This window comes from Amblyomma americanum, chromosome 2 (assembly GCF_052857255.1).
Source record: "Amblyomma americanum isolate KBUSLIRL-KWMA chromosome 2, ASM5285725v1, whole genome shotgun sequence".
NCBI classification, from domain to species: domain Eukaryota; kingdom Metazoa; phylum Arthropoda; class Arachnida; order Ixodida; family Ixodidae; genus Amblyomma; species Amblyomma americanum.
In genome coordinates this window covers 16,044,097-16,055,166 of record NC_135498.1, presented here as the reverse complement: position 1 = coordinate 16,055,166, position 11,070 = coordinate 16,044,097, and the positions used below count along the sequence as shown (strand labels likewise).

Below are 11,070 nucleotides of genomic sequence, written 5' to 3'. Positions count from 1 at the left end.
AATCAGAGGAGAGAAAGCAACCGCATGCTGCGACCGCTGCGCCTCGTAGCGTGGACAAGGTATGTAGTTCATTTTTATTCTGTAATGTTTCGCATGAATAAAACTAAATAGAACATAGCTTTGCTTGTATTGGTGCGGCCGTCGAGTTTTCGTTCTCTGTACCTCTTGACAAACAGACTAAGCGTAACATGAACAAATGCCGTACCGTTGTCATCTGAACCAAAATGAGCTCATATTTGTGCTTGTGTTGTGTGCACGCGAGAGCAAAGCCTCAGCACGAGAGCTGGTGCGGGCTAAAGAGTCGGAAGCGTATGTGTGTTGTTTTGAACCGCACAAGTATAAATAAAATATACTGTTAACAATAGAAGTTACGTAATTTAAAGTTATAAATAACCCCACGTACCCGACGTTAACATCTGGCGTCGGTGGTTCAGTGGTAGAATACTCGCCTGCCACGCGGGTGGCCCGGGTTCGATTCCCGGCCGACGCAGTTTTTTTTTCTTCCCCAGTGAATGCATTTTTAGTATTTTCAAGTATTTCGTAACAAGCAGAGGTCGGACGTCCGTGGTCGAACATGCATTTGTGAGCAAAGAAATCCTGACCTGTAACGAGTTTTTTGAAAGCTGCTAATTTCTGGAAAGCGAATATTGAATTCGATCTTCAGTTCTTTCTTTCTGTATTTCCTATGGACACTGTCACTGGTGAACCCTCTTAAAACCTCGCTTTTAGTGCCGTGGCTGTAAAAAAAAATAAATCTGTAAAGTACATGAAGATTTCTTCTTTAGCCGTTACTGAAAGAAGGCTCGCTATATATTAATAATAATAATTGGTTTTTTGGGGAAAGGAAATGGCGCAGTATCTGTCTCATATATCGTTGGACACCTGAACCGCGCCGTTAGGGAAGGGATAAGGGAGGGAGAGAAAGAAGAAAGGAAGAAGGAGGTGCCGTAGTGGAGGGCTTCGAAATAATTTCGACCACCTGGGGATCTTTAACGTGCACTGACATTGCACAGCACACGGGCGCCTTAGCGTTTATCCTCCATAAAGACGCAGCCGCCGCGGTCGGGTTCGAACCGGGGAACTCCGGATCAGTAGTCGAGCGCCCTAACCACTGAGCCACCGCGGCGGGTACTCTATATATTCGCATAAACCGCGTTTCAATTTATTATACGTGTAGTTTAAATATTAATTTGCAGCTCGCGCTAGTAATAATAATAATAATAATAATAATTGGTGTTGGGGGAAAGGAAATGGCGCACCATCAGTCTCGTATTGTTGGACACCTGAACCGCGCCGTAAGGGAAGGGATAAAGGAGGGAGTGAAAGAAGAAACGGAGAGAGTTGCCGTAGTGGAGGGCTCCGGAGTAATTTCGACCACCTGGGGATCTTTAACGTGCACTGACATCGCACAGCACACGGGCCCCTTAGCGTTTAAACGCAGCCGCCGCGGTCGGGTTCGAACCCGGGAACTCCGGATCAGTAGTCGAGCGCCCTAACCACTGAGCCACCGCGGCGGGTTAAGTAAAAGGCTGTAAAAATGCAATTTCAGTGTCTTGAAATATCACTTCGGTCCAAATAATTTTTTTTTCCCTGTCGCGAGCATCACTATGCGTCTCTTCTAGTGCAGAAATTTTTTGCAATGGTTTCAGCGGCTGCGAAGCAGTGTCTTAATTGTTCGTTCTCGTGTATTTTTTTTTTTTTGCATAGGACGTACGTGAATCCTCTTTCGAAATGTAGTTCCTTCCGACGCCTTTCTAACACTACATTGCTTGATACCACCACATGCTGTTGCTGGATGTTGCTTTCAGCAGGCGGTTGCGGAGAGGAGTGAAGCCCTCTTTATTTTTTTTCGTTTAATTCGTGGTAGAATTAATAACCCATATTACGTGCTTATTCATGCCTGAAAGCAGTGATAACCCTACCACTTTCATTTCATCCCTCTCCTCCAGAAAAGGTAGTCAGTACAGGTTGTTGGGACAACTGAGAAGATATTAATTTTTTTTTTGCTCAAAGCAGATGGGACGAGGTTGCGATGAGAGCAGCTCTTCGCGCTTTCGCTATTTGCGATGCAATGAATAGACTCCAACAACCCCAACATCTGTAGGGGGTGCTCTCGGACGGCGCCTCGCTACCGGTGACATCACCGGTCACGCGACTGATTTCACGATCACTTAATGACACATGACGGTAACGTCATGGTCACCTTCACGGTGATGGTTGTGTGATGTGTTATGAAAACGGTGACACCGCGCTTATGCTACCAGTGAACCACAAACAGTCTCGCTGTGAAATGCTCATACCCACAGACGTTAAGATGAGATATGCGTATTTTTGTTCCCAGGGTGGAAGACATTTTCAACAAGGTTAGTTGCAGGTTTGCCCTTCGTCTATATGCTTTTCACCAGACCGCGTATTTTAGCCATTTTTTTTCCACTGATAGCTGCAGATAAGGTGTGTTATTCCGAAACTATGGTACGCATGCCCACATTTATTTTGTGTGTCCTGCACACCTGTAAGAATTTCACGCCCGTAATACTATAGTTGGCAGCACGGCTTGACATTTTACGCTGACGGAGACAACTAGCGTAAATAACAGACGTCGTTTCTTTATTTTGATGCTTTTTTGTTTATATCTTGTTGCCGACAGCAGCACGGAGAACACAGAGGTGGAAGAGAACAGGGCTGATGCCCGGCCGCTCGAAAGCTTCGCACCTGGTGCACAGCTGTTTAATCCTACCAGTCATGAAACTCCTAATCAAAATTCGTTCACGACATGCGGTCAATTTTAAAAGCTACCGTATTATGGCGTCGCCCACAAGCTGGGTAGCCAGCTGTGCTTTGCGACTTCCCCTTTTCACCGCATCTGTGTTTTGAACACCTTTGGACAGTTCATCTCAATGCTTGAAGTGACGTGAGAGTTGAAATTTTGGCCCAATCATAGCGCTGGATTTTGATAAACGAGTCCTTTGGGGAGTTCCGAAACTGATACGATCAAAGAGCTCTTCGAGAAACCGCGTCGGGCCCAACGAAACGTCACTTCGAAACAACTTGGCACGTGGTTTGCAATTATGGCAGGCAGTCCCGAAAGAACGCGCTCCTGCGTGTCCTGGGTGCACTTGTGCTTGCCCGGCGCGGCGTCAGGACTGGTGCAACTGATGCATGACCAGCCGCGCCGAGCCTCTGCTATAGCGCATCCCTCAGGCATTTTTTCTCGGCCGTCATCAGCTCCTCCATGAAGTCATCCTGCACCAGAGTAATTAAGAACAGGTTAACTACAACCGCCAGCTGTTTTACTCGGGGGCAGCAGTAATTGAACCGCAGAGCAAGAGAGGGCGCTCGCAGAAATCAAGGGTACTCACCGTGAAGAATAGATGGAGTAGGCTGTCCTGCGGAAGACAAAGAAATATATTGGACTCAAACGACTGCTCCATGCCAACCGTGACCATATCAGCGCTGCTTGCAATCGTCATCATCATCAGTACAAACAGTCGAGCTCTCTGAATAGGCGAAATGGGGGCTAACTGTACAAGTTGGTCCTTGACGAACGGCATGAAGGAAGGAGTGAACTCAGAAGAGGCGGTTACGTCACATTCTTTGAAGCCGACTCCCGGGACGTACACTACTCCCCATTTTTAGCCGCCGTCTCAGCGCGCTTGCGCATGCGCAGCAGACGACGCCGCGGCGCCCAGCGTTGCTATTGGCTGCGCCGGCGGCCAAACACTCCCAGCAGTCCTTGCGGAAACGTGAAACATACGTGCTTGCTCTTTAAGGATTAATAGCTGTGGCAACGCAGTCCAAGTTAGCTATGGCCCGCGGAAGCCGCCGCATCCCATCCCCCATGATTTCTTGAGATTATTATTCCACAATGCTCAAACAGGGGATGGTTCTAGTTGGTCATCTTACCTGCACGTGCTGCTCAGAATTACAAGACTATGCGGGCCAGAAGCGCCAACACTCCCACAACAGTGCGCAAGCTACAACTGTTTATTACATGCTCAGTGAAACTTTTTCACAAGATTTAAGTACATGTTATGAATGTAATAAACGGTTCTAAGCTGGTCCATAGTAGTAAAACGTTCGGTCACTGACCAGGTCGAAACGTAAGCCTACGCGAAGGATCCACGCCTACTTGTAGTGCTAATTATACAACACTACCCAGCAAACCATAAAACATTTCGTGGACGTTGATGAGATATTTACTCTAGAAGTTTGACACCTCCAGCAGACGTATATTTTACTGTTTTCTAAGAATCTGCGTGCCTGCAACTCTAAAATCAGTGTCCATTTCGAGGTATAGTACACGCTGTAGGTATTCCGGCTAAGAGTATGCGAGATGTTTATGGATTTCTAGCACTGTGGAGACACGGGCAGTCCCTGTAGCCTAGACGCTTATGATGTAAAACAAATGTGCACTGAATGTACGTGATACCAAGAGATGAAATCAATTACATACAGTTGGGTGTTTATGACATTGGGACTGAATGAACACACAGACCTGCAGAGAAGCTTTCACGCACGAATACTTGGTTGTAGTTTCGGCTAATTTGAATTGCTGTTCGAGTGTATAATCGTGCATTACCACACAATTAAGCCATTTTACAGCATAACATTTTTTTTTTTTTGCAGAGCACTGCATCACTGCAGCGCAAATATCTATGCACTCACGACTCCAACAGGCAACCTTCACTTATGCTTCCAACCCCCAGTTGCGATAACGAACGAACAGTTGCGATAACGAACGAACAGTTACGGTAACGAACGAGTTGGCGCACAGGCGTTGTGCGACAGCTTGCTCGCGAGATAACAATACTCTTTCAAGCTCAGGTAACCATCTCTACTACAATTCCAGTCGTTGCGTCGCACTTACAATGTTGTAGCCGGCTCCGCACAATGCTCTCGTGAGGAACGCGTCGTTTGACCTGAATTTCGTGATAACGAGGCCGACCTGCGAGAAGAAGATTCAGAAATAACAGGAATTGAAAAAAATGTATATAAAACAGCACGCGCCGCCTCCCAGCACGATATCTAATACTCTCTTCCCTTTTGCACAGTTCGGTGCGCATTACATAAAGATTAGAAGTGGTTGCAGCGGAATTCCAGTCTTGTCATTGGCTATCGCGTGTGTCGGCTTTTCCTGGTCACGTATGTTGACTCCCCGGTGTCGACAACAAGGAAGCACTTATTCACAACATGTGTAAACAAAAAGCAGAAAGAACTGTATCAGCTCGGCTGAGCTAAAGTAATGACACTTGAAAACCAGAAAATCACCGTGGAAAACCTTGCTTCTGACATTTCCTTGCGCCTGGAGGAAACGAAGGCGAGCAGTGCGATGGCTGATTCTCTCGACAGCCAGATAATAAGTATAAAGGAAAAAAAAAGCATTGATTTTCATGACGCGTACAATCATGGTAAAAAGTCTGCGCGATGTTGCGGGAAAAAAAATGCTACGCCTCGCTAGGAATTCATCTATATTGCTGAATTTCTAGCGACGTATACATTGCGGTGGATGAGCGCACATGTCTTTTCATGCTTCTATGATTTTCACTGACTTGATCTGCCTGACAGCCAAACTATTGTCCATGACTGCACATGTGGTCGAACTTGTTTTCTGCGTACAAGATGATCTCCACCCGTTTTATCGCGGTTGTGATAGTCTTTGGGCCATTAACTGTTATGTGCTATTGTCAGGCGCACGCGTAACGAACATTGGGAGGCGTTTGGCTATATAGCTCGTCGTAACATCACGCCTACGAAAACATTTTAAGATGGTCGGCTTCCCGCAGTCGTGGAGGTCATTGCCATTTAGAAGCGAGCTAAAAACCACGCAGTATTTGGAGCAATACTTCGCAAGTTGAAGAGCCTCCCCCACTTCGTTTTTCGCGCACCATTTTTGAAGGGGCAGACAACAAACTACAGAGAATGTTTACTACATTGGAATCGGTGCGAAAGCACGGCTTTCTGCTACGCAGAAGACGACAATGAGCGGGCAGTGCAGCCGGACGAAGCGCTCGCGCTAGGCCAGCCGCATGCGGACACACAAGAGATGATTTTGCTCGGGTCAGAACAACGGGATTAGTGCTAGGTGGAAGAAGACGAAAGGTGGGCAGTGCCGCGGGACGGAGCGCTCGTGCCATGCCACTAAGGCAACAACAACAACAGACAATGCGAACAGACAACGGACGATTTTGCTCGGGTTTTGTAGCCACCGGAATAGCGCTTACGTTCTGATAAGGCTACAGGCTTGTCCCAGGTATGAAGCAGCTCGCGTCTATAACTTTAAGCAGAATTGGTCTCACTTCTGTGTCTATACTCAAGTGGGCCGCTTGCACAGGCGAGTAACTGCACCAGAAAGGAGCAGCATCGTTGACCGTGCTGTATATATACTGTATACAGTCCAGATATAGGGTGGCACGCGTGGACAACGTTGAGAAAAGATCGTTTTTACATTTTTTTGGTAGTAGGTTTATTCAGCGCAAATATTTTGCAAGAAATCAAGACCGGCGTCCCGTACCAATGTGTACTCACGTCATCGTTCGCTGTCTGATTTATGCATGCCAGCACCCTCACCATGGCGTCCGTCCCGAGATCTGCAACAAGAGGTAAAACCCACCGCATGCAGGTACCAATATTATTGCTGTGTCACAGCACAACGTGTACCATGTCAATATTCAAAAGAAGACATGGAGCTATCTAAACGTCGGCATAGTTGAATTTTTTCCCAGTAAAGCAGCTATGTCAGTGCTTTAAGGCGGAAGGGTCGAAGGCAGTGCAGGCGCTTACAAGAACGTGCATGTAGTAATATTCTACTTCCCTTCCGTAAAGCGGCGACCTATATAAGGACGTAAGACTATAGCTGGACGTCAAGAACGTTGGACGCCGGTATTCGTGGTCTCCTCGAGACGTCTTCCGTCCTTGTCCTTTTGTGCAGGTGTAGTCTCATTCATGTTCCAAAGAATGAGGTAGCCCCGCTACTTGACTGCTATAGTAGCAGCTTTAAATGCTGACGCCGTGACCCAAGCGCCTTCTTAGCCTACGAGGCGTCGCCATTCCCGCTGACGCCTTGAAATATATGCGGGCCAAGCGGACAGCGACTTCCGTGATGACTGCAACCACGAGCACAGCCGCACCAGAGCAAAGCAGTGACAGCAGCCGTTGACAGCTACACTGGGCCCGTCGAAGTTGGACGAGGTCAAAGAGCTGCCACTGCACGGCGTGACGCTAATAGGCAGCGACACAGAACAATGCGTTCAGGGTGACCGCGGGGGCCCGCTAATTTATGAACTACATACCTAAAAATTTACCCGCCGCGGTGGCTCAGTGGTTAGAGTGCTCGGCTACTGATCCGGAGCTCCCCGGTACGAACCCGGCCGCAGCGGACGCATTTCGATGGAGGCGAAACACAAAAGGCGCGCGTGTGCCGTGCGATGTCAGTGCACTTTAGAGATCGCCAGGTGGTCGAAATTATTCCGGAGCCCTCCACTACGGCGCCTTTTTCTTCCTTCTCGTGGTCCCTCCTTTAATCCCTTCCCTTACGGCGCGGTTTAGGTGTCCGCCGAGATGTGAGACAGATACTCCGCCATTTCCTTTCCTCAAAAACCAATTAGCATACCTAAATAGAGACGAAAATATAGCATGCTCGAATGAGGAGCGCCGCTTCATCCCGGCACTGGCGGCTGTGTGATACGAGGCTCGACCAGGCGAGTCCGAATCCGTAATCGCGTGTCCACTAGCGTCATCAATCTGCCCCGCCTGGCGAGCAAACGACAGGCCGCACATGCGTGACGCACCATCCCATTCGCTCCCGGGGCCCGGATACAGTGGGGCCCTGTTATGTTTGCTGCACTGTGCGGGTTCCGGCAGGAGTGCTTCTCTCACACTTACTCCAATGTAAAGAAGTGACCCGTGTATGGCCCTTTGGCCACAGACAGAGCACAATATAGCGTTTACTACCGTTCAAGGACACGGTATGGGACCCCGACTGCTGTGGCCGCATTTCTGTGGCGGCGAAAAGCAAGCGCAATCTCGTACTGTGCGAAGTCAAAGTCCAGGGGTTAGAAATTGATCCGGAACCCTCCACTACGGCGTCTCTCATAGCCCCTGGGCAAATTAATGGGACATCAAACGTCATGTACCAGAAACACGAACGTTTGTTGTCCCCAACTCCACGTATGAAGCTGTTCGCCCATCAGCTATAGATCAACATGCGCTGGTTCAAGAAAACTACGGCCCTTACTGCCTCCCGGTTACGAAGCGAGCAGTCACACTGGTTTGGTTCGTATGTGCGGGCTGCGTGCGACGCTATGGGCCAGTGCGCGTGTCAGGTAAAACTAATGTTTCCTTTTCGCAGTAATCTACTACAACGTGGCACGAACGAGCAAACAGTAGTTCTGTGGCTGCCGCAGATGGCTGAATCCGGTTCGCCTTGAGAACAATGGCGTCTCTCGCGCCATGCGAACTAGCACGCATTCGGTACTCAAAAACCTGGCAGACAGGTCTGCACTCTTCGGGGTTCATATCCTCGCGAAAATGGCCTCTGCAGTGCACTATCTGTCGGGGGCTTGAACGACACACCCGGCGATCATCTTCGCGCCTGGTGTCAGAATGTGTAGCGCGGTGATAATCACACCACTTGTTCTGGTCTGGAGCCGCTCGGGTGCACGTGCAATAGCAAGAGTATCAAAACTCATTGCGCAATTAAACAAAAAAAGAAAGAAATATAAGGGTGCGCCGACCGCCCTTAAGTGCCTCATTCTAGGCGGGCCCTTGAACGACGTTCTTGTCAAAGGGAAAAAAAGAATGATATAAAATCATTTGACGGGAACTAGAAGGTGAGGACGTAAAAGGAAGGAGAAAGATGAAGGTTTTTCACATACTGTAATTAAGTACAGAATGTGAATAAGTACACAGACAAACGCATAAAAATACGTAAAAGCCACACGCGTATGAGTGTTCTATCACAGTACTGCACGGAAGAGTTCGCTGCAAAAAATACATGCATGTCAAGCATAGCATTGCTCAACAGACTTCAGGCCACAGAGTTCGCTTCAAACCGAGTAGTGGGGGGCACTCAAGTGCGGCAGTTCGGTTTTGGTTTGGTTTATAGGGGTTTAACGTCCCAAAGCGACTCAGGCTATGATAGACGCCGTAGTGAAGGGCTCCGGAAATTTCGACCACCTGGGGTTCTTTAACGTGCACTGACGTCGCACAGCACACGGGCCTCTAGAATTTCGCCTCCATCGAAATTCGTCCGCCGCGGCCGGGATCGAACCCACGTCTTTCGGGCCAGCAGCCGAGCGCCACAACCACTCAGCCACCGCGGCGGGCAAGTTCGGCAGTTCTCTGAAGCTCGGGAGGCCCTGAGAAGCAAGCACAAAACAGTCATCCACACCCTGCTTCAGCCTGGAACTACAGCTGTGCCGTAAACTGCTCTGTTACGTAGTACAAGTGCGGGTAGAAACAAACCCTGTGGTGTGAGGACTCTAACCATGACAACTGTTGGAAGACTCGAGGCATATACTGACGCACACGCGTGTCCTACGGGAAATGCGCTCACCGCACACATCCTTCTGCGCTCTCTCCTCTCCGGCGGCTGTGGCGAGGTGGACGGCGCACGAGGCGAGAAGCAGCAGCGCACCGGAGCAGCCCCCCATGGTGGACGTCGATGGGCGCAGCCACGCGCCGCTCGCGTGGCGAGCGCATTTCGAATGCCGCGCCCGCCTCCCCTGAAGCGGGGAAAAACGCGGCGCGCGTGCCGGAACGCCGGCGCGCCTCCTCTCCACAGGCTTTGTGTGCTTTCTTTTTCTTTTTTTTTTCTTCCATCAAAGCAGGGAACCTTGCGCAAAACAGGCGGGTTTGCTCTGCCAGCGCCATCTATTGACGTAATGTGCACGCTTCCTCTGCCTTTTCGGGGAAAGGCTGCAGGAAGCCCTACACTCGTTTGAAACCCAGTGGGAAATTAGTGTGATTATGAGGAAAGGAAAGCGCGCAGTAACTGTCTCACTCCTCGGTGGACACGTCAACCGCGCCGCGAGGGAAGGGAGTGTGAAGAGGCGCCGTGGTGGAGGGCTCTGGATTAATTTCGACCACCCGGAGCTGACATCACAGGAGCATTTGCGTTTCACCTCCATCGAAACACGACAGCCACTGGTGGGATGAATCCGGATCCACCGCTTCTCAACCTGCGGGTAGTACCGAAACGTTCCAACAATGCTATATTTTTGTTTTGGTCGTCCGTTATTAAAATGTTCTTAGCGGTGGCTCAGTGGTTAGAGCGCTCGGCTGCTGATCCGGAGTTCCCGGGTTCGAACTCGACCGCAATCGATGGAGGCGAAACGCAAAGGCACCCGTGTACTGTGCGATGTCAGTGCTCGTTAAAGACCCCCCAGGTGGCCGAAACTATCCGGAGCCCTCCACTGCGGCGTCCCTCAGTCGCTTTGGGACGGTAGACGTCCATGAAACATAATCCTCTCTAATCCACCTTAATCCATTTCTGTGGTGGGCCAAGTTCCAAATGCTATCACATTTTCTTTAAGAATGTAGTTAAAAAGGCCCAAAGCTTTTTTTTTTCTTTTAGCAATCCGTCAAACTTAGCGATGTCCGCCAGCGCCACCTATGTTTGTAAACACGGTGTGTGTCTAGCGACGCCGTCGTCTGCTACTAAGCACGGTTCGTTTGCTGTTTGAGGACTGTTATCAATGTAAACCTATCTAGGGACGTCTGGCTGGAATGGCAATATTTTCGAGGAAATGTAGCACATGCAGTGCATGCGCGAAAACCGCGCAAAAAGCTCGCGCGATTCGGGGGAAACACCTAGCGAAAGAGCGCTTTTTTTTTTTTGGAAAAATGAAAATTGGTCTTTGGGGAATGGAAATGGCGCAGTATCTCTCACATATCGGCGGACACCTGAACCGCGCCACAAGAGACGGGATATAAAGGGGGGGAGTGAAAGAAGAAAGACATAACTGGCTTTAAAACCCTCATTTATCGCGGCGTTTAAAAAAGATAGCTTCCAAACTACGGAGCATACTTTGTCACACTGTTGTTCAAAGTATTCACCAACTGTTCACGAAC

The 11,070-nt window shown here is 49.3% G+C and overlaps 1 protein-coding gene and 1 non-coding gene across 2 annotated transcripts; one reads left to right on the top strand and one right to left on the bottom strand.

Moving 5' to 3' along the window:
* The first annotated feature begins 419 nt into the window (after positions 1-419).
* On the top strand, positions 420-490 carry TRNAG-GCC (transfer RNA glycine (anticodon GCC)). The gene has a single exon. It is a non-coding gene; the product is annotated as a tRNA-Gly (tRNA).
* A 2,084-nt stretch (positions 491-2,574) lies between these two features.
* On the bottom strand, positions 2,575-9,753 carry LOC144118351 (uncharacterized). The gene is made up of 5 exons (XM_077651302.1): positions 9,554-9,753; positions 6,526-6,587; positions 4,868-4,945; positions 3,360-3,386; positions 2,575-3,243 (listed from the first exon to the last, which is right to left on the bottom strand). The coding sequence occupies exons 1-5, from the start codon at positions 9,648-9,650 to the stop codon at positions 3,184-3,186; spliced, it is 324 nt and encodes a 107-aa protein (XP_077507428.1). The 5' UTR covers positions 9,651-9,753; the 3' UTR covers positions 2,575-3,183.
* Positions 9,754-11,070: the final 1,317 nt, after the last annotated feature.

Bases quoted from the DNA above. Each gene is read 5' to 3' on its own strand.
- LOC144118351 (XM_077651302.1), bottom strand. From the start codon at position 9,650: ATGGGGGGCTGCTCCGGTGCGCTGCTGCTTCTCGCCTCGTGCGCCGTC. The intron at 3,387-4,867 runs GTAAGTGCGACG...TGTCTTCCGCAG, and splicing joins GCGGAGCCGGCTACAACATT to GACAGCCTACTCCATCTATT. The intron at 3,244-3,359 runs GTGAGTACCCTT...ACTCTGGTGCAG, and splicing joins TACTCCATCTATTCTTCACG to GATGACTTCATGGAGGAGCT.